The 24,011-nt window shown below is 27.1% G+C and overlaps 2 protein-coding genes across 4 annotated transcripts; one reads left to right on the forward strand and one right to left on the reverse strand.

Annotated features, from left to right (window-relative positions):
- The first annotated feature begins 268 nt into the window (after positions 1 to 268).
- LOC107450142 (uncharacterized) lies at positions 269 to 11,208 on the forward strand. 3 transcript variants are annotated; one of them, XM_016065877.3, is made up of 3 exons: positions 5,419 to 5,551; positions 9,297 to 9,390; positions 9,549 to 11,208. In XM_016065877.3, the coding sequence occupies exon 3, from the start codon at positions 9,568 to 9,570 to the stop codon at positions 10,480 to 10,482; it is 915 nt and encodes a 304-aa protein (XP_015921363.2). In that variant the 5' UTR covers positions 5,419 to 5,551; positions 9,297 to 9,390; positions 9,549 to 9,567; the 3' UTR covers positions 10,483 to 11,208. The 3 variants fall into 3 exon arrangements, with proteins under 3 accessions (XP_071037524.1, XP_015921362.2, XP_015921363.2); XM_071181423.1 differs by lacking the exons at positions 5,419 to 5,551; positions 9,297 to 9,390 and adding an exon at positions 269 to 389; XM_016065876.4 differs by lacking the exon at positions 9,297 to 9,390 and having other exon boundaries at positions 5,407 to 5,551.
- Positions 11,209 to 13,588: 2,380 nt separating this feature from the next.
- LOC107450143 (Hen1 methyltransferase) lies at positions 13,589 to 23,963 on the reverse strand. Its single transcript, XM_016065878.3, has 6 exons — positions 23,747 to 23,963; positions 22,188 to 22,371; positions 18,291 to 18,538; positions 17,494 to 17,676; positions 15,722 to 15,899; positions 13,589 to 14,702 (listed from the first exon to the last, which is right to left on the reverse strand). The coding sequence occupies exons 2-6, from the start codon at positions 22,347 to 22,349 to the stop codon at positions 14,649 to 14,651; spliced, it is 825 nt and encodes a 274-aa protein (XP_015921364.1). The 5' UTR covers positions 22,350 to 22,371; positions 23,747 to 23,963; the 3' UTR covers positions 13,589 to 14,648.
- Positions 23,964 to 24,011: the final 48 nt, after the last annotated feature.

Raw genomic sequence — 24,011 nt, forward strand, 5'->3', positions numbered from 1 at the left:
GAGGCCCGTCAAACCTCTTTTTAGTAATTTTATATATACGAGTTATTTGCACGACTTCAGCCCCCTTTTTTTTGTCAAATGTTTTAAATTTTAAGGTGCAGTGTTTGTCAAGCAATTTGGCAAAGTTTTTTTTTTCAAAATGCGAGTCATTTGAAGTTTATAATGTTTTTCTCTGTTGAGCAAGTTCATACCCTGCTTGAGCTGTGGCTTGGGGTATCAACGCATCCCCACTCATGTAATTCAGTTGATCCCTTGTACAAATGAAATGAATAAACCCACTGTTTTTTTTTAAACGAGAAAAGAAATTGTCTCTTTGTTTTGTTTGATATTTTCCTTTTATTGTCCTACCTCGACAACAACATAAAGATGTCAACTTGATGTTCATCGGGGTGAGTAACATTCTCATATTTCCTTTTTCTGACCAGCGTTTATTTGCACAAATGTAAAATTTCATAGATGTTATTCAGCCGTCCAGTGGCGTACGCAGAACTTTTTCAAGGGGGGGGGGGTTCATAATTTTCAGAAATTACTAAAANCCTTTGCGTTTTGTTTTCGACCATGCATTCTTTGATAAAAATTGTTTGCTTGGGTGTGTACTATCACTTCCTTAAATTTTGCCCATCTTTTTAGAATCACCCTGTATATATAAAAAAAATACAAAAAATAATGAGGAGGTAACATGATACCAATTTAGTTTTATGTTTATTTAAATAAAAATACCTTTATAAATTATACGTCGTTTGTGAATATAAGAAATGAAGAAAGATTTGGTTTGCCAAGTATAATTTAGAACAATTGATTTTTTTTCAATGTTTCTTGACCTAAATTAATTTATTCTATCTAATTGACAAATTTGGTCTCAGTCTTAGGAATACATTAAAGTTTGACTAGAAAGAAATAGTTATGATTTTATTTTTCAGTGATTAGTTTGTAATAATTATATAATCCTTTTAACTATTTTAGTTAATACTAAGTATTTTAGATGAAATATTGTTTTCAAATAATATTAAGCATTATTGATAAATTTTATCTGAGTTTTGATTGATATATGTAAAAAGAAAAAAAAAATTTAAAGAATGTTTTTAATTTAAATGAGAAAAAATCTAATTTTTTTTAAAAAATGATTTTTGCCAACACTGATACAAAATAGCAATTTTGTTTCTTACATATCATACTATGATTCAAGAAATAACAGTAAATATTTTCTTTTCACTGTAAATATAATAAGCAATGATTTTTAATAATTATCAAATAATTGGTATAATTTTGTTAATAATCAATTTCACTCGAAGTATTTCATGCAACTTTATTGATCTGGGATATATATTAAAAAGAATTTTCTCATTTTAATTTGAAAACTACTGGGTAACGATTTAGTGTAAGTTTAGGATAGCACCAAAGTGTAATTAAGATAAGCTTTTACATATCTTGTCAATAATTAAATCTGGTTATTTCTTCATACAAATAAGCACTGAAGAGTATCAGCACTTATAAGCACCGAGGCTCTTTAGTGCATACTTGCGAAAACTCTGCAGGTTTAAAAGTATTTTTGTAGGTATTTTCATTTGTATATTGACAGATAATGGTATTTGGTATAGTAATGAAAAGATCCCTTGTCTTTGCTAGTTGCACAATTTGTACTTTCATGCATTAATCTACAATTATACTTAAAAATATTTTTTTTTTCCAGAGACATTTTCGGAAAAACTTCGGGTAAAATAGAAGTATTGGTAGGTTACTTTATGTATGAGATGAATAATACTAAAACTGCAGGAAAAAACTTACTTTGCTGCAATAACACCAACAAGCAACATAATTTGGTTAATTACTTCATTAAAATATAGAAGATAAATGGAATTAATGGATAATATGGAATAATATAATTCGATAATATGAAATTCTTATAATAGTTTTTTTTAAGCTCCGACTTTAAACAGGAAAATATTTTTAACCATAAAACTAAAGATCAAAGTTTTCTTTTCTAATCAAAAGACAGAAAAAAAATGTCTTAAACCAGCTTTTAAAAAGAGATTAATGTCCCCTTTACATACAAGAATATTTTATTAGCTACTAAACTAAAGACCAACAAGAGTTTATTTTTAGACAGAAAAAATTATAGAATGAGCTTAAAAAAAAGATATATTTCGGATTTAAGTTCATTGAAAATTAGATAGATGGTTTTGAGAATTAAAAATCTTTGAGAAGTATCTCGTACACATCTGCTTCAAAAAGACCATTTCGAAAGAAATATATCTTCAGTAGATATATTTCTTTCGAAAGAAATATATCTTAAAATGCTTTCTCAGAGAGAAAGCATTTTAAAACAATTCAGAAATACTAAAAGCCAGACAAAATATAAATTCAACCATACGTTCTTAATTGGTAAAATTTATAAATTAATTTTCTCAGTTAAAGCACATTTGATAATTGCTTATCAGTGAGAAAGAGAGAATTTTTTTTAGTGTTGACAAAAACATATTGTGGTTGCTCTTCATAACTTATTACTATGTTAAAACTACTTAAAGCTTTTAGAAGAGGATATAATTAACTTGATTATTACTACAAGGTTTAAAAATGTAATTATTTCTTAATTTAAAATTTATAACTAACATTTACTATAATTTTAATTAAAATTTAATTATTTCTTACAACTTAATTGAAAATTTTGTTGAAGAAAACATATTGTAGTAACTTTCTACACTGTTTAAAAAATTTTAAATTTTGTTGAAAGAATTAATTAGTTACATCATTATTATGAGAAAAAATATTATTATTAACATAAAATAAATTAGGTTGGAGTAAACATACTGTGATGTCTCAATAACTATCTATAAAGTTTATAATTTTTTTGAACAGTTCATTTATTAAAAGAACATTATTAGAAATAAAAATAATCAAAGCATGGAATATAAAAACTTTCTTAAGAGAGAATAGTAATATCCATCTCATTGTTTTTAATATTGTAGGGACAGACAGATTCCCTATTTTATATATACCAATTCTACTACATTTTCATTATATTACGAAATTGATTAAGATATAGGAAGATATAGTAAAAACATACTATTAAGGAAACACTATTCTAACTTTAAATTATACTTGAATAAAAATACAGAATTTCAGCAAAGTTTAAATAGAGTTTAGAGTTATAGTTTAGAAGGATAATAGGAAATTTAGAATTGTCAATTTTAAATTAAAAGATAATTTCTGAAACGATGCAATGTAATTAAAAACAAAAGTGCCATGTAAAATTCTTACAAAAATCTCGCTATTTGTATAAGCATGATAATGCCACATTAAATGACAGTAAATGAGTAAAAAAAAGTAAATAGGCACCAGTAAATGGACGAAAAAGTTTTACGAGTATCAATTAACAAATATATATATATAGCTTTGAATTCTATACACATCAAGTCACTTTGGCATCATCGTTTGAGCTGCTAGGATAGTGAAATTCATCAACCTAAGAAGTACACATTCTGTATTTAGATTTAAGGAAACCAACACTAAGAATTGTTTATTTGTAGTTTATCAGGTGTATATTTTTTAAAGAAGGTAAATTTGGATGGAACTTTGTGATTTCTAGCTATTACTTGATTTCTTGAATTATAAACTTTTTTTAGTGATATTACCAACAAAGTAAAAGATTCAACTTTTATTAAAGCTTAGCTATAAATAATTTTGAGAAATAGGCAGTTTAAAAAAAATATCTGAATCGCTGAACATGAAAAGTTTTTTAAACAGTAAAAGTTATTATTTTTTTTAAAAAACACCATTTTTTAATATTTGTATCTTCCTTCTAACTTGGTTTGCAGTATTTTTTCTATTTTCTTGATAGTTCCAAATGCATTCCTTTCTTCGAATGGAACATTTACCTGTTTAAAGAAAAATTATGAATATGAGACAGAAATATATTCAGAAGAACATTGGAGTTTGTTATGTTCATGTGTGATATTAAAAATAAACTATTAGCAATATTCCTTATAAAATAATTTACATCTATAGCATAAAATTTGAAAAAAAAGAAAAAAGAAATCCATTTCCTGACTATATCTCTACAGTATACAAATTTTAACCAAATATATAAATATCTGATTTTAATCAGATTTTATTGACTTCTTTAAGAAGGTAAAATTACAAAATATAAACAAATATCATATAAAACTACTTTCAAAGAAACGTATATGCAAATTTCTTTTATTTAGTTATGATTATTGGCGGTGAATTAACAAAAGGAGGATTCTTACTGTTCTTTAAATTTGTACCTGAATTTCAGTCTTGTTTTTTTAAACTAATCATATTTTGCCATCAAATGATTAAATGTTAATAAAACTCTGTATTGGATTATATTTTCTCTGAAGATAAATTTTCGAAATTAACACATATAGTACATAAATAGTAAGGTATGTATTTGCCTACACTACTTTTATCTTCTTTTATAAACTATGTAAATACTTGTATTCAATGATATTTTTATTATATTAATACTAGTAAGCCCCCGGCCTCATGTGAGTTGGAAACCCCTGGTCTAGAAGGTGACTGACATTCAGGTAAAAGGAGCTGCGATACTAGATACCTTATATAATAATATAGGTACTGTGGTCATAGGTTTTTACGGAACCTCAAAACAGATGAGTATCACTGTCATATCACTAAAATATGGCTACTTTTTCTATTATTACTTTAAAATAATCCATATGAGGAGATACATTTTACACAATGTATTTTTTTTTATAATTGGCATTGAGCGAAAGCGCCAATTTTGAGTTTAACAGCTATAAACTGAGTTTACTGTTCAACTCCGGAGCCTTATAATTTCGAACCAAACCCAGAAGACAAGAGAGCCATGAAAACTTTCCACGATTAGCTCGACAGTAAAGGGATTCTAACTCATGATTATGTCATTCGCTGCAATTATTTTACGTCAGCATTGTGGTCGATCCGAGTTAGGGTGAAATTCGTATTAACCAGCCACTGCTGGGATTTTACGCAATGTATATTTCATTTTATAAGTATATTTGAGTAAAAAAAAAAATTATATTTTTTATGTATATTTTATGCAAAGAAATCACTATCAGGGACTCGTTACGCCGAATATTCTAAAACGCTCTCCTTTCATAAATTGTTGTTAAAACTTTAAATAAATGCATTATTTACTAAAACTTATATATGTGACAAATATATCGATATTTCCTTTTTTACTTGCATTAGTTTCATAAAAATTGCGAGAAAATGGGTTGAAGGCGATTTCAAGAAACCAGTCACAAACTCACAAAAGTTACATTTTAGTTTGTAGCACAAGAAAGTAAAATACTTGAAACTTGAAAGTGAAACTAGTCATAAGTGTCAGCACCAGGCGTCGTCTTTTCTCTCTCTATCTCTCTTTTTTTCTGTTCGATATAGATCAGATTACTTTTTTTCATAACTTCGCCATCATTTTGATACTGAAGTTCTCACTATCAGACTTCAGGGCGTGAATCACAAGTTGATTGTTGATAAAAATGCGACTTGTTAGTTTAGGTTCCGAAGTATTCCAGAAAGAATAATTGGAGTAAGACTAAAAATTATTTAAATATTTATTATTTCTTAGTGTTAACAATTGTGAAAAAATTTCTATTTTGATCGAAAACAGATTTTTTTCCCTCTTACTTAGCTGTTTATTTATTGATATTGTATCTATAAGCCCTAGCAACAATTGTACCTTGGCCCCAGTTGGGCTCAATATGGGTCCTATGAACATGCTCCGAGGAACCAATTTTTGGATGCTTAGATTTTTTAATATTGGTTCCATGCTGTGTCAATATCGGCTGAATAATAACTATAAAATATCGGGTGAATCTGACAATTCCATATAGGGTTGATATTGGTTTTAAAGTTGCAGTAGAATATCGGTTGGTTCGGACAATTCTACAGAGTATTCGAAAATAAATTGGAAATATATTGCCCCTTTGAACTCTTATTTGGAAAGATTGGTCCAATGAGGGCCCACGTTATTTTGCTGCTAGGGAGGTGGACAAAAGGAATTGTTTGTTCGGTTAAAAAATTCGAACTATGAAAAAAATTGTGCCGTGTAAAGAAGGAGCTTCTTGGTAAAATAAAGCAACGATTCCCAATTTTTTTTCGGTTTAAGAAAACTAAATGATCAATTGTTTTTCGGCGGAATCCCGATATTATAAATTAATTTTATAAAACTAATTGTGAACGTAATAACCTATAGAAGACTGTTTTTGAAATATTTATTTAGAGGAATGAAGATTTTTCATTGTTTTGTCAACAATAATCTTTAATTAGGTTTCATATCCGACAGTTTAAATTTGCAATCCTTATACTATATCTAGTCCAATTATGGATCTGTTGTTCTTGGTATATATATATATATATGTGTGTGTGTGTGTGTGTATACATATATAAATATTTAAGCCGAAAATGAATAATATAATAACCGCATTATGGTTTTCTTCGAGAATAAAAGCTAATGAGAATTGCTATAAACGTTGAAAATAATTTCTAGGTTATCTTACTTTGTTAAAGAGTTCAGTTATTTTATTTTGATTTGAAAAGTGCGATTTGAAATACTAATGCAACATTTTACAAATACTTGTTCTTTTCATAATTTATTAAATGTAATATTACTAGAAATATTATATTTTCTTTTAAAAAAGTGCCACTTCTATTTCATTGGTATTGTACTTGAAATAATTTCATGAAAGCAATTAAAAAATAAAATAAATTATGAGTTATAGGAGGTTTCACATCATCGGTTATTAAAAGTATCAATTCGTGGAACCCTAGAGTTTCATGAAAGACCATTTGGAAACCGCTGGCATAAAGAATGATTTAGGTTAATTGTAGCTATCTCTGACTGATCTTTTATTTTGGCTTATCATATTTGAAATTCAATTAGATCAGAAATCACGAACGAATATAACATGTTTTTAAATTGGAAAGAAGTGGTGCGTTTTTGAAAATCCTTTTTTACAGCCAGTACTTAAGTTTTACCTGGACGTTGGTAAACCAAAATTTACTGTATTAATCAGATTTATCACACTTAGAGTTTAGAATATTTGATGACAAATGTATTATTTTTAAATCTATGTATTTTTTTTTCCTCATAGAGCGTATAATTTATGTTTCACCTACAGTTATTTAATTATAAATTAAATAATTATAAACAAATTTATTTAATTTTTATATTAATTATACATTTATAATTTACATTTATTTAACTATAAATTACATATTTATTTTAACTTATTTTTTGATTAAATACAAATTAAAAGTACATTTTTTTTTAAGGTTAGAAAAATTTTTTTTGAGAGCATTAATTTTCTTTTTTAAAGTCATTTTTGCTTTTAATAAGAATTTTAAGTTATTACCATAACGAATTTTTTATTATCGTTTCTAAATTACCATTTAGAAAATAGTAATTTATATTAGCATACAACTTTTTTTCATATTAAAAATAGATTTATCAAAATAAGTTATTATTTTTTGGCTTCAAATGTGAACATAAAATTTTCGCTATTATATCAGCGTACAATTTTGCATTATACAAATTTAGAAAAAAAAAAATGGAGAACTGTCCCAAATACTTTATTGTAATTAAATAAGAATGTATACTTAAAGCAATAGTAAAGAGCCAAAGTTTAATCATGTTGAAACCATGAATTTCGTATGCATAGGCTATGCTATTTGGAACTATGGAACTTTTAATCATGGGGCGATATGATAATAAACAGTTAGCTGATTCAACTGCAATTGAACTGCGGTACAGTGTGAGAGAGAGGCCCTAGATTAACTTTCTTGAAAATTAGTTTGTTACAATTTTTTCCAGCAATTGCCGCAAAAATTAAAATTTTTATTTGAATAGTGATTCGATTCAAATTCATCTCTATTTCAATTATTTCTATATTAGTTTATAATCAGTACACCTCCTGTTTATTTCGAAGGCTAAACAGAGAGCATCAAAAAAACCAGACAAGATAGAAAAAACAATACAGAAATAACTTATATTCCAATCATTAGAAAAAAAAATGGTGTAGAACCTCTTTAAATAAGGTTCTTAAAAATCTGTAAGGAGGAGAGGGGGTTGAATTTAGTGCCAATGATCAATTTTTCCTTGAAAAATATTGAACAAGTAAATTTAATCTTAATTTTTTTTTTGAAGAACGTTAAAATATTTCTAAACAGTTAACTTACAGCGGGCCTATTTCATTTTACAAAAAGGCTATGTTAACTTTAATATACATTTTCCTTTTAAATTTCATTTACTATTACGTTGAAGTAAATTTTATTTTTCAGTGATTCATAATGAATATTTTCTTTCGTTTTTATCAGTACTGCATTTGATTAAAATTTAGTAAACTAAGCAGGCTTTAATATACAGTGCACAAAATAAATAAATAAATAAACAAATCACCCAGAATAACTTTTGATCTCATGTTCAGATTTTCACGTACCAGGATTCAATAGTTCGAAGTGATCACAAATGTTCTAATTAGTTAGTGCAAACGATATTTTAAGTTACGAAACCAGGTGTAAAAATGTATTTCTCTGAATAAACCTACCTTTATTCCGAGGAATTTGGATTCCTGACCCTCAAAATGAAGAGAGAAGCCGTAGTCTGGGAAATGTGATCCTAAAACAGTTAGGTCAATAGAGCAGCTGAATGTTTTGACCCCTTAATGTCCATTTTACTTAGGCGCATTTCACCATATCTCGAGAACTTTTTAAGCGAATTGGAAAAAATTTTTTTTTTGGCCCACGATTAAAATATCCGTCTATCGAAAGATTATTTCGGTCAAAAAATAATTTTAATATATAATAAAGCATGGAAAAAGTCGTAAACATTTTGAACTGCAAGGTATACAAATTTTTACACCATTTTAAAGAATGTACTTTTATGTGGCAAAATACAAAGATTGAATGAAATCGGTCGAATGGTTCCTGAGAAACCGAATTTTGAAAAAGTCACAGATTTAAAATTCGATTACTCAGGAACTATCCCACCGATTTCGTTCAATTTTGACACATAAAATTACATTTGTTAAAATGATGCACAATTTTTTACACCTTTCAATTCAAATTTTCTCGACTATTATTAAATAAAATAATTATAAAAAATAATTAATTACTAAAATTTATTATATTTTTTGCATGAAATAACCTTTGATGAATGAATTTTACAATTGAGTGCAAACCTTTTCAATTCGCCTAAAGAGTTCTCGCGATATGGTGAAATAAGAGAAAAATAATTTACAAGCAAAAATTTATTTGTTTTATATCCGTATTTACAGTCTCACCAACACTTGGATATAAATAATAAATATGTATAAAAAGACATCCTCTCAAACGAAAGTGTAATTGTCACCTCCTCAATGTGACTTCATGGTAAGTTATAAATTGTTTATAGCAACTTTACTTATACATAGTAATATATATATATATATATAGAAGCTATGATCTCTATTATATATAATCAGTAATCAGAAGATAATATATAATTGGAAATGTCTTGTTTTAATTCATTTTCCTTTTATTTTTTACAGCTCATAACTTTTCTTGATAATGGCAGATGCAAATTCTAAAAGAAAGAAACTACAATTAATTGCAGCAGGTAGAGATGTTGCTGATTTAATTGTAGGTAGCCATCGTGCGCTGGAAATCTTCAAGGCTTTTTATAGCGAATGGGATGAATGTCGCGGTAAAAGCGTATCTCTACTTGAGCAACTAGAAGTAGTCGTAGACAAGTCCTCCAGAGAATCTGACAAAATCGGTGATGTGATCCAAGGAATTAACAGACTTGGAGACGATATTCCACACCCAGGTGCTACTTTCGGAGCAAGGATAGCTGCCGCCATCGGTACCTTTTTTGCAGGATTGTTCGCCAAACAAATGAGCGAGAAAGAATTGAAAGCCAAAGAATTTGAAATAAGACAGACATTTCAGAAAGACATCGATTCAACCTCTCTAGTTTATGTGCACGGAGTACAGTGTAGCTCTCAATTTGAAGAAACGCGCAAATATATCAAAACATTCCATCGTTTGGTAACCCAAGAGGAGGAATTGGAATCGATTATAGATGACGAGGATGTGCTAGAGTTTTTGAATGAGATAGCTTTTTATAATCCAGAGAACATAAGCGTATTTTACAGAAGACTCAAATCCCTTTATGTAAAGCTTTTGAAGAGCTCTCAGTCAGCAGAAACCAGGCATTTTATTAGAGTTTTTGAAGAGGTACCTGCTTCTGTTCAGATCATTGATTTACTCGCATGGACATTTGATACTGATGGTCATGATGTCAAAACGATAGACATTGCATGGAAAGAACTATTTGATCTATTCGTCAACCCTCAAAATTTCAATGTAAAACGATTTCTGGATAAAATTCGAAATTGTATTTTTTTCCTTAATAAGGAGCGTAACACTTTAAAACGTACTAAGAAGAACTTATTAGGAGACAATATGCAGCAATTATCATAAAATGTATACTTTTTTTTTGAAAACAAACTAAGATTCAAAGAGTTTTGAAAAAACTATAATTTATATGAAAAAATAGAGGATTAGTTAATTTAGTTTCCCATAATCAAAATTTAAAGTCTAATTTGCTAAGTAGTAGTTTGTTCTTCAATAATATAGGATTTCTAAACTTGTATTTGATTTGCTACAGCCTTTATTTTGTTAAAATATAAACGACACTTATTAATATATAAATTGACAAACATAGTTGCATACTATTTACTGCATATCTATGTTTTTGTAAGTTATAAGTTATTTCACTAAATTGTAAAATTCTAATAAGTAGACAATTTTCTTTGTACACTGACTGTAATATATCACACCCTTGAAACGTCATAACTCAAAATATTTTTTTATTTTTAATTTAAAACTTCCATTATTTACTTATACAGCACTACAGCCCGCTGGGAGTCTTGGCCTCTTGAATAATATCGCCCCAGACTTTCCTATTTTCAGCTTTTGACTTCAGTTTTTCACCTTCTAATTGGTTAGATCATAGGTTTTATTGACCAACCATCTCCTTTCCGGTTTTCCTCTTGGTCTTGAGTTCAAAAGTTACCAATTTAAAATATTTCTTACATTTCTATTATTATTTAATATTTCAATGTGCTCCAGCCATGCCACACGCATGGATTTAATGAATCAAATTATGTTGTTTTTTGTTTGATTAAATGGTCAAGTTCACAACTATTTTGCATTCTTCAGTGTGTATTATTTACTTTAATTGGTCCNTAGTGTATTTTACATATTATCTTGTATGGTTTTCGAATGGGGGGGGGGCGCTAAAAAGGTATTGTGCCCCGGGCGCGAGTTAAGCTCGCTACGCCACTGTCGATCACATACACTTTTTAAACCACAGCAAGTTAAATTTGTTATAGATAGAAATTGCAACAAGTCATAATAATAAATCAAAAAAGCAGTTAGGAATAGATGCTAATTTTTTGCGAGAAAATTCGCTTTTTTGAGTTTCGACACAATTGTTGCAAGGGTGCCATATAATAAAACCATGTATTTTGCATTTTATTTTTCTAGCACATAATTTATGCGAAATATAATTTTTTCATTTCCTATATGAACAATGTTTTAAATGTAAAATACTTTTGTACAAAATTATAGAAATAGAATTAAATATAATGAAAAAATAATTAAATATTATGGTTTCTTGAGCTTTCGGTGTGTACAAAAAAAGATTTTTTAAAGTTGCTTATCACCGTTGGCTAATTTCCTATTACATATTTGACAAAACAAGTTCACATGAAAAAGCAACAACAGGCACTACTATCTGAGAATCAGTTAAATATAATTCCTTTATGCAGATCGGAAAAACCTTAATAAATTTGTAACAAATTGTAGCTCGATAATATTTACCTTGAATTTTATTGTTTGGAATAAAAAATTAGTTCAAAAATGAAAAAAAAAAATAAAACTTGGAATCTAATGTTATGCAAGCATTAATCAAGAAATGACTTTGTATCATTAATGCTTCTTATATTATTATCAAATAATTGGAACCTTTTGTTAAGAATCAATTTCACTCGAAGTATTTCATGCAACTTGATATTGATCTGGGATGTATATTAGAAAGAATGTTTTCATTTTAATTTGAAAAATACTGGGTAACGATTTAATGTAAGTTTAAGATATCATCAAAGTGTAATTAGGATAAGCTTTTACATATCTTGTCAATAATTAAATCTGGTTATTTCTTCATAACAAATAAGCACTGAAGAGTATCAGTACTTATAAGCACTAAGGCTCTTTAGTGCTTACTTCCAAAAACTCTGCAGGTTTAAAAGTATTTTTGTAAGTATTTTCATTCTGCATATTGACAGATAATAGTATTTGGCACAGTAATGAAATGATCACCTGTCTTTGCTAGCTACACAATTTGTACTTTTATGCATTATTCTACTATTACACTTAAAAAAGTTTTTTTTTTCAGAGACATTTTTGGAAAAACCTCGGGTAGAATTGAAGTATTGGTGTGTTACTTTATGTACATTAAACTAAAGATCAAGGTTTTCTTTTCTAACCAAAACAAAATATTCTTAAACCAGCTTTTAACCCTTTCGCGCCGACTGTCACATATACGTGTCAGCTAGAAACACGCTCACTTCCCGGCTGACACACCCGTGTGCCAGAGCGCTTTCTTGTTCACCCCAGGTCATCACATATTTGTGCCAGCTCTTCGGAACGTTTTAAAAAATAAAATTTCTTCCAGAAGATGGCATTGTATGTTCATATGGTTTCAGATACAAGTAGATTTGACCTTCTACTCAAGATGAGAGTACATTCACGTGGTTTTTAGGGGGAAGGAATGTTTTATGACGGATCTGTAATTTCGCATGTGGTATTTGTTTACAGTAAGCAGGGGAGGTTTTTTCTCTCGCTTCTTTGATTTTCGGTTTAGTTTTTAGTGGACAGTTAGATCTTGTAGATCCCTGTTTTAAAATTTTTCATACGAAAAAAGAACTTTAAGTCATATATTTAGTTTTCAGATATGTATTGTTAAATGTTATTAAATAATAAGTACATAATGAAAATAAAATGTGTAAAATATATATTTAAACAAGAAATAACTTAAGTAAATAAAGTATCCATAGAAATATATATAAAGCATATGTCATTTAAATACTCTACAGAACAATATTAAACAACGCGTTGATATTTCGGTAATTTCATGGAATTAGGCTTAACAGCAAAAAACTCTCCGGCCCTGGAGAGATACACGCAAGAGAGTAACGGTAAGCGCGCTTTCACGCTTCCCATCGGGAAAAGGGTTAAAAAAATATCATTGTCCTCTTTACACACAAGAATATTTTATTAGATATTAAACTAAAGATCAACAGGATTTTATTTTTAGATAGAAAAAATAATAAAATCAGTTAAAAAAAATATATATTTCTGTTCTAAGTTCATTGAAAATTAGGTAGATAGTTTTGAGAATTAAAAATCTTTGAGAGGTATCTAGTGTACATCTGCATCAAAATGACCATTTCGAAACAAATATATAATCTCAGAGAAAAAGCATTTAAAAAAAATTCAGACATACTAAAAACCAGACAAAATATAATTTCAAATGTATTTTATTGTTCTTATTTAGTAAAATTTATAAATTAATTTTCTCAGTTAAGACACATTTGATTATTGCTTATCAGAGAAAGAGAGAGAATTTTTTTAGTGTTGACAAAAACATATTGTGGTTACTTTTCATAACTTTTTACTATATTAAAACAATTTTAAGTCTTGTAGAAGTTATAATTAACTTGATTATTATGACAAGGTTCAAAAATGTAATTATTTCTTAATTTAAAATTTATGACTAAAATTTACCATAATTTTAATTAAAATGTAATTATTTCTTACAAATAGAAAATTTTGTTGAAGAAAACATATTGTAGTAACTCTCTACACTGTTTAAAAAATTTTAAATTTTGTAGAAAGAATTAATTAGTTACATTATTATTATGAATTTTTTTTTATTATTAACATAAAATAAATTAGGTTGGAGTAAACATACTGTGATGTCTCAATAGCTATCTATAAAGTATAATTTTTTTGAACAGTTTATTTATTAAAAGAACATTATTAGAAATAAAAATATTCAAAGCATAGAACATAAAAATAAAAATTTTTTAAAGAGAGAATAGAATCAATCTCATTGTTTTTAATATTGTAGGGACACACAGATTCCCTATTTTATATATACCAATTCGACTACATTTTCATTATATTATGAAATTGATTAAGATATAGCAAGATATAGTAAAAACATACTATTAAGGAAACACTATTCTAACTTTAAATTATACTTGAATAAAAATACAGCATTTTAGCTTAGTTTAAATAGAGTTTTGAGTAATAGTTTAGAAGGATAATAGGAATTTTAGAATTGTCAATTTGAAATTAAAGGATAATTTCTGAAACGATGCAATGAAATTAAAAACAAAAGTGCCATGTAAAAGTCTTACAAAAATCTCGCTATTTGTATAAGCATGATAATGCCACATTGAATGACAGTAAATGAGTAATAAAAAGTAAATAGGCACCGTTAAATGGACGAAAAAGTTTTAAGTGTATCAATTAACAAATATATATATATATATATATAGCTTTGAACTCTATACACATCAAGTCACTTTGGCATCATTGTTTGAGCGGCCAGGATAGTGAAATTCATCAACCTAGAACAAAAAGTACACATACTGTATTTAGATTTAAGGAAACTAATACTAAGTAATAATGAGATAAATATTAAAAACTTTTCAACTAATAATGTATGGAATAGTGGTTTTCAAAAAACAGTGTTGAGAGCAGTGTTACCCCTCTATCAATTTTTGAAGAGTGAATTTTTAAAGAATCCAACGGGGGAAAAATCTGCAATTTCAAATTTTTTAAAATTTTATTACTGTCTATATTTGAACTTTAGTTCATTAGCTTCTCAAAACCTTTTACATTTTTGAACTCCGATTCTTAGAAATGAAGTAAGAGTAGTTTCTTCATATGCGGGCATATGAAACTGAAACCAAAAGTAAACTCTTGAAAACCAAACTAAAATTATTTTGTTACGCTTTGAGTATTTTAACATATTTTTATTAGAAAAAAGTATATTTTTAAGCCAAATAAAAAAATTTTTTCAGAAATTAATTTTCAAATTAAAAATTTTTTATTGTCAGAATTTTCTTACATTTCAGAAATTTCTCACATTTTATATAGATTTTCTGAAGAATGTAGATTAAGAAAATTTCTTTATGCTAATACGAATTTAAAAAAGAGTTTATTAAAGGATTCTTTAATGTTTTTCATGCAGATTTTGTATAAAATTAGCAACGTTTTGAATTAAAAGCTAATTTCTAAGTGTGAATTTGTTATTTTTAGCAAGCTTAAGTAAGAATATTTTGAATCTCTGTTTAAAAACTAAATATAAATGTATACATTTCTATTTCATTGTCTCTTTAAAATTTGGCAATTGGAATTTAAAATTGGAATGTTTATGGCTGTAGTTCTTTTACTCATGGAATACCTAGGTACACAATATTAGTATTATAATCAGGGTGGCCTCCCGCCGCAAAGAAAATACTGGAATCGGGTATTTTTTTACTTGTCATCGTGTATGTTTTCTGTTATAATTTTGTAATTGTGTTGTCTGTAATAAACATAATTGTGTATAATTGTGTTGTCTGTAATAAACATATTTTCTTACCAGATGATAAACTTCACCACACTCTGTATTATTATCACAGACATTATTATATGGAGGCTTTAAAGTGAATATTGCTACTTGGGATACACTGCCCAGAGATGAAGATTCCGGAGGAGGCTCACCGATCCCATCAAATCTCACTGTATAGTCTGGATAATCATCAAGGATGCTTTGGCACCTAAAAAAATAAACAAAATAAAGCTTCAGATTTTGAAATTTAAATATAAAAGTTAATTAGGTTTGACAAAAAGGTGATTCTGTCCCAGAACAGTGTGATTCTGTTCTGAATCCCACATACATTATGTCCTACAATCTTTGAAATCCTGCTCAAGTTATTTTATTCATGCAATTTCTCACACAATATTTTCTTTAGAACATCTTGACTCAATTATTTTGCTTCGATACTTTGAAGTCTTTATCTTATATTTTTGAAGAAAACAAATTCCATTTTCATAACAGTCAATCAGAAATAATAAAAATCCTAAATTTAAACAATACTTAATAAGTTTCTAGATCGAAGCACTTTTTTTTAAAAGTACATAATATTTTTTTAAACAAAATATGCAATATGAATGTATTCATTTTTGGATGTATTGATGAAGTAAAAAAAGCCATAAAGCACAAAATTTCTTGAAGTGAGTTAATTTTCGTAAGTAAGAAAGATAACTTTTGGTGCCATGTGTAAAGCAAGTGACAGTGTTTAAAATCAAATGCAGTTTGCCAGACTATGATCTGCTAGTCACAGATGTCAATGATTTAAGATTGTTAGAAGAATAGGTTCACTATTCCTTTTCAGAAGTAGTCAAACAGTAAAAATTCAATTTGTAAACAATAAAAATCACATATGTCAGTGATTCAGCAAGCAAAGAGGTTTATTATTCATTCTTAAAAATTGCTAAACAATAAAAATCAAATTTGTCATAAATAATTAGCTATTAAAATGAAATGAAAATATCATCTAAACAATTTTTTCTAGATGTTGATATATAATATTTTTTAGTTCTATAATCTGTATAGAAGTTTTTGTTAAGAGGCTGAATATTCTCGCATAGGTCACACCACTGTTAGAAATAATTAATATCGTCAGTTTTAACTTTGCCAACACACTATAGGTATTACCCTCCTTCTACTGATTTTACATTATTTTGTATCAATCCCATCAAAAGAATGAAATTTTTTTTTTTTGAAATGAGCTTTGTTACCTTTTTCTAAAACTTTGACTAACTATGAAAAACAATTTACAAAACACTTGGAGCTTGAAAAAGAAAAAAATTGAAATTTTTCAGCTATTGTAGTATGGATTGAGGTATCACTCTTAAAAGAGTAATCATCCTTACATTATTTGTAAAAAACAATGTCATGCAATCTTTTTTATAATTATTAGGAATTCAAAAATTAAAAAAAAAAGATTCTAAATTGGTTTTAACAATAAACTAAATACACATAAATTTAAAATCACTGATCTGTAAGAAAGGATTTTGAGGGCTGTATGGAAAGTATACATAGGTTTCTGAATGGTATACTACTTAAGAAAAAACATGAGATAATACTTAGTGGCCGCCTGAGGTCAAAACCTGAAAATTGGCAGGTCAGAGCAATTAACAATAATGAGACAATATTGACACAGAATCATTTCAAAGTTTCTACAAAATATTATCCTAAGAATGATATAGGTCGTAGAAAAAAAATTTAGAAATAAATGAAAAAAAAAATGAATGATGAAATTACATTACAATAGCTCTGCAGAAAAATGAACAATTATAAAAAATTACCAATCTTTGAACTCCTTCCTACTCCATTCAAATTTATGGTCCCAATGACGAAACCCTTGCAGATTGGGAAAAAGAACATTAAACTCACTGTTCGGAGTGGTGAAAATAGCAACTTTAGGTTTTATGAAACCAAATATATTTTTTGTAAGAGGTAACAAATCTTGAGGCTGTAGATGTTCCACTCTGAAAAAAAATTTGATTCAAGATTGCAAAATATCAAAACATAGACTAAATAATAATGATAATAAAAGATTAAAATGAAATTTTGGAATATCGCAAAAGAGAAATCTGTGACGAGTCACATGAACATGGATTTAGTGACATTTTATGACACGGTTTAAAAATTTTCTAATTTGATTTTTTTTAGTTTTACTATTAAAACAATAATTATTCTGTATAGGCTACAAAAAAAATGACACACAGAAAAATTTTGTATTTATGAGAGCAGAATTTTGGTAGGAGTCATGTGAAAATGGATTTAGCAACATCTAATTTTTTTTTAATAACACCTCTTTAGTTTCGAATTTTATGATACTATTAAAATAATAATTAATCTGAATAGGCAAGAAAATTAGTGCATGAAATAATTCTGTGTTAAGTTAAAATGGTAGTTATACAATATATGAAAATATCACTTTTTAGATAAATGAAACAACAAGATAGGTTTTGTTGAACTCCCATGAAAATTGTTGTTGGTATTAGGAATGCATGCATCACTGAAAATTTTTTTCAGAATAATAGTGTTAAAAATGTATAAAATACATTGATCTAGATTACAGAAATGAATAATTTCTTACAATTCAATGCATGTTACTGCACTAAAATTCTTAAATCTACTATCTTTTTCCAAAGCACTTCCTTTGAAAATTTTAATATCTAAGGGTTGGTGACGTTTAAATACATAATCCCATGCTGTTGGCCTGGCACAACGAACTGTGTTTTCTAAAGCATGTTCTAAAACATCTACACAAGCTATTTCTGTAACAAAAGGAAGTTTTTTCAAATATTTCACAAATTTTCCCTCAGCACATCCAAAATCAACAACCTGAAATGATAAAAACAGTCATTAATTTTAGCTAAATTTTTATAAGCAAATTAGTAAATAGAATTCTAATTTTAATAGAAAAGTTAATATAAAGAGACAATTTTTTTTTAAAAAGCTAAAGTATGCTAAATTCTTCAAGCACATATTATTACATGCATTAATTATGGACACAAGAAAAACTTTTGAGTGAAGGTTTAATCAGTTTTTTCTCCAATTTAAAGTATGTGGCATTTACGGAACACTTTTATCCTATATTTTCTTTAAGAATAACAAAAATTTGCACTAATTGTTGCTATGTTGATTTTTTTAAACTACCGTATGATAAACTGAGGAAAATATAAAAATTTTTATTGTAGACATAAAATTTTTTTTATAAAATAATTTAAATATTGACAATTAATTTTATCAAGCATGTCCTAACAACAAATAAAAAGAAAAAGTTTATGGCTTAATGGAAAATATTCAATTGATTAAATTAGTCAGCACATTTCAAACTGAATGATTGGTAAAGTAGTTTTGAGCAGGAAAAAAATAATTTTTCATTTTTTTATTTTAAGTTTTTATAACACAATTCTGGAATAATTCTAAAACAAATGCTTTATTTTCAGGATAACATTAATGAAATTACATTTGCCAACTTCAGTGTGTATAGTTGAGAACAGATCATAATAATTACCCATAATTACAAAATTTTGAGCTAATGATGAAAAAAAGTAAACTAAATGGATCAATAAAAATAATTGTTTGAGAGATTCAGACATAAAACATTTGAATTTTGAATTCTAAATTTAGCAAGCAAAATGGGATAAATGTAGTCTGCTATAAATATATATATATATATTTTTTAAAAGAATTGAAAAGAAATGCTATTTATGAAGTTTGAATACTAAATTTAGGAAGAAAAAAATATTTAAAAAAAAGAAAAAAAAATGAATGACATAAATCTTAACATTTGAAACCAATTTATGAGAATAATAATCATTGCTCCAAATGAAGGAAAATCAAGTAGTTTTAAAAAGCCTTTTTAACATAATTGAGGTTTTCTCACTTTATTTCTTATTTAATACTAATAATTTATAATTCAGGAACACTTTTTGGTTCAGTACAAATTATTTAATCTCACATTATGCAATTATAAGACTTGAATCCTTAAAGTTAAAAATAGTTTCATAAAATTTTTGAATTGTATATGAATAATTAGCAATGAAAATTTAAAAACATAATAAAAGGAACTATGTCTAAATTTTAAAATGTAATAAATATTTTTTCTGAATTTAACGTTTAATAATAAAAACATAAATATCAAGCCTGAATGTGAATTTCTTTACTTATATACAAGTCGTCTTGCTTCTATGTAATAAACAGTATTATGCAAGACGAGCGATTAAACGTCACTTCGGCCGGATCACACTATTGGTTGAAAATGACTACACTGTTTGGGGGAAAACCCATGCTGTGTGTTGCATAGTATTTTGGCGACAGATTTTATATTTATGATGGTTTTCAAACGCGCTCTGTTTACACGTGATATTAATGTTAAGTAATAAAGACAAAATTCACAGTTTTGTGGTAATTTTTATTAGAATCTAAGTAAGTGATATTAAACTATACTGCTTTTACGTCATGGGCAACTGGGGTTGATCTAGAAATGCAGGGGGGAGGGGCTAGCCCAGAATTTTGGTCATAACTTTGAACTAAATTTGCATGTTGCTAGATTATGAAGTTTTTAAAATTATTCATAACACAACTAAATTGCGATGTATTAGTAAATTTGAGCTTATATTTATTTCAATTTTTATTACTTTATAACTGTAAAAGATAAAAGAAGGAATGAATTCCAAGCGAGCATGTGTGAATAAGAAATTTGTCGCCAAAATCATGCAAACACCAGCCAATAGCCACCATCTCCCTGCCCCCAAAGAGTGATGTCATTTTCGACCAATAGCGTGATTCGGCCGAAGTGAGGATAAATCGCTCGTTATGCAAGGGTAGATATAAAGAAAATTATTTTCAAAAGATATTACTAGTCTATTTACAATTTCATTGGACCATTTATATGTCTTTAGCAAATTTTTTCATACAAAAAGTTAATAAAGTGAATTTAAATGAAAAATTACAATACAGAGAAACATATTTTTGATGAAATATGTTATTTCGTGATAATAACAGAAATCAAAACATGAAACCAAAACAGCAGACCATCTTTTTTACATCAATTGCTTATTTGGGACAAAACTGTTAATCGTTTTATGAAGGTCCAAGTCAAATTTTAGTGGTTCCGGATCAACGTTCATTGAGAGCCCAACTTTTATGCATTTAATAATGGTATTTTATCTCGATACAGTTGTAGTATATTCATGATGAATGAGTTTAATTTAAAGACGTAAAAGCTACTTAAAAAAAAAAGAGAAAAAAAGAAAACAGTTAAAAAAATTTTAAAAAAATATCCTAAAATTCATGTATATATTTTTTAAAATTTTTTCTTTAATTGTAAATTTTTTAAGGAATTTTCCTGTTGGAAAGAAACAAGATTAATAATTTAATGGTTTTTATGACTCATAGTTTGATAAGCAGTGTGGAAAAAATAAAATACATGATTTTCTTTCATTTTTACCTTTTTTTTAAGAAAGACAATGGAATATTAAAAATATTTACTATTAAATTCACAGGTATTTAGAGACAGTGAAATTTTCATATGCAAAAGATTGTGATTTTTAAAATTTATTTTTTGAGATCAACCTTGATAATTTGGTGTCAAATTCTAATAAGATGACTATGATTTATTAAACATTATTACCTACTTACAATTTCTTTACACAGCAGTAAATATACATAAAAAACTTTTAAAAAAATGCAGGGAATTAGAACGGCATTAATTAAAAAAACATCTTTTACAAATTTTTTGTTGCACATGAGCAAATAAAACCCCATTTTACCTCTTAACAGAAAAACAACATTTATAAAAACCACCTGAGGAGATGTCTTTTCAACCTGCATATGTTTATACCTTTATTTCAATAGCACTTAATGTGTACAATATATTATTGTGGTATATATGATATATATACCCAGTATAATAACAGTTTAATAGATGTTATTATATTGCTTATCTTCAACATCTTAACAAACAGCATTTTTAATAGAAAAGGGTTTTTTTGATTTCTAAATAATTCATGTTAAGAAATTTGACTGAAACTAATTATCACTGTTATTCTGCTCAACTGAACAGTCATTTATTTATGGTTGTCAAATTTAGATTGCTCCATAGCCATTTTTTCTTTTTCTTTTGTCATTAAAATCTTAGATTTACAACTTCACATGAACATAATTTCAGAAATTAAGAAACATGTGCAATTACAGTATAGTAAATCTGATAAAATCTAGACAGAAACATGATCGTATGTAGGACAAAAGGTAATGAAAGTGTATTTATATGTAGCAGAAAGATCACTAATTTACATTTTGGTGTAAAGGCCATGAAAAAAAAATTAAATAAAAACTATTAAGTCAATAATGGCTAAAAACACAAAATCGAAGGTAAAAACTTCACCCTCTATTTCACAAATCAATAAACTGATTGCCCAGAATTTAATAATACACATAATAACAAACTTTTTTTAAAAATAAAATGAATTAAAAAAATACCAACTTTTTCTATACCAGGAAGTTTAAATAATGTGTCTCTAACTGATGTGTATCTTTGCATATAAACAGGAGGATCAAATACAGGACCACTTTGTTCGATTATTGCTTCTTTATTATTTTCTGAAGCTGCATTTTTTAAGCTATCAATGTTTGAACTTTCAGACATCTTCAGTTCATTTGCATTCAAACTGTATAAGACAGAAGAATAATAAACAAATTAAATAGTTGGATATAGTATTTTAAATAGCATTACACATTCAAACTATTAGTATGAAATGAAACACAAACATATTTTCTAACTGAACATTTCTTTAAGATTATCTCAAACACAAGAGTACACCAGGGACCAAATGTGGTACTCCAATGGTTTATTTACTGCTCTTTGACATCAAGTGAAAAAAAAAAAAAAAAAAACTACTTAAGAATTTTTTTTTAAAAAACTTTATTTTAAGAACTCTGACAAAATTACAACAAATAAATTTATAATTTTACTAAAAAATTTGAAACATTTAATGAACTTTTATAATTATGCCATTTTAAAACATGGATGCCATCTTATAAAAGGTTACATATCCCCATATAACAGAAATCATTTATATCCATTTATCAGGTATCATCAGTGGAGATTTAAAACAGTTAAGATTATGCTGAGAAATATAATTTTTCCAAAATAAAATATACATATATATACTGTAGATATTAAAAAACAAACAAATTTAAAATCAAAATAAGACGAAAAAAAATCTTAAAACTAGGCAGTTTAATATATATAAACAGTATGGGATTCCAAATCTGGAAGACAAATTAATTAGTTACATAAATATATCTCAGGAACAGTTAACTATAGAAAATCAAAAAACTTTTTAAATAACAAAAATAGAATAACATATTTTACCCAAATTCTGTTATTAAGGAAAAACAATGATTTAAAAATAATTTCCTTTCAGTGTAAAAATACAGTGTCTAACCAGAAAATTATAATATTCACAATACTGGTAGTCTTGAGCATTCTGGAATTAGGGTTCTATAATGCTAATCTTTCAATTTCCTTTCCAATTTAATAGAAATTTTTGTAAAAGGGAAAAAAAAATTGCACATTACCAAATAACACAATACTACTCTTTACTAATTGATAAGTGATCTAAATTGATAAGTGAAATTATTTGTCTGAAATCGTAATTAAATTAAAATAACTTGCAAGTCTGTGGTCTAATTTTATTGTTTACAAAGCAGAATACGAAAGAATTGCAGTTAGGTAATCGTCAGGTGACAGAAGAGAATTAAGTTAAAAAAAATAATAAATAAGTGAAAGCATGATTGAAAAAAAAAAAAAAAAACGAAGAAAAAAAAGGATGAGATGTTAGTAGCCAGCGTTTTATTAATTTGAAAGAAGGACATTTTAGAAGAGAAGAAACATTAAAAATCAGATTGAAAACAAAATTAATTCACATAATATTTTTTTAATATAAATAAAATCTTTTCTAAAATTTCTTTGCTTTCTTAAAACAAGTATCCCTACAAAATATGTTAAGTTCGAAAAAATTAACACCAAGAGTAAGGTACCTATATCAATTTTTCTTTACATGAATAGGACAAACATGTCTAAGGATGTTCATAATAAATGCATGAGATTTCGTTCTTAATCATATTTATTTTTTAGTGTTCAAATTATTTAATTTGTAAAAGTAATTTATTTGTTTTAATTTCACATAAAATAAAAAAAAGTTTTTAGAGCAGCAACTTAGTGGTTTGTTTATGTCGTTCGTTTCTGGCTGCTCGTTTCTTTTTCTTTAATTCTCTGTAAAAGAAGCATTTCCGTTGAACTGGA

The sequence above is a fragment of the Parasteatoda tepidariorum genome, chromosome 5 (assembly GCF_043381705.1).
Source record: "Parasteatoda tepidariorum isolate YZ-2023 chromosome 5, CAS_Ptep_4.0, whole genome shotgun sequence".
NCBI lineage: Eukaryota > Metazoa > Arthropoda > Arachnida > Araneae > Theridiidae > Parasteatoda > Parasteatoda tepidariorum.

Coding starts and splice junctions, on each gene's coding strand:
- LOC107450142 (XM_071181423.1), top strand. CDS start 9,568: ATGGCAGATGCAAATTCTAAAAGAAAGAAACTACAATTAATTGCAGCA.
- LOC107450143 (XM_016065878.3), bottom strand. CDS start 22,349: ATGTCTGAAAGTTCAAACATTGATAGCTTAAAAAATGCAGCTTCAGAA. Junction 18,539..22,187: donor AACTTCCTGGTATAGAAAAA/GTTGGTATTTTT, acceptor TTATCATTTCAG/GTTGTTGATTTTGGATGTGC. Junction 15,900..17,493: donor AGGAAGGAGTTCAAAGATTG/GTAATTTTTTAT, acceptor TTATTTTTTTAG/GTGCCAAAGCATCCTTGATG.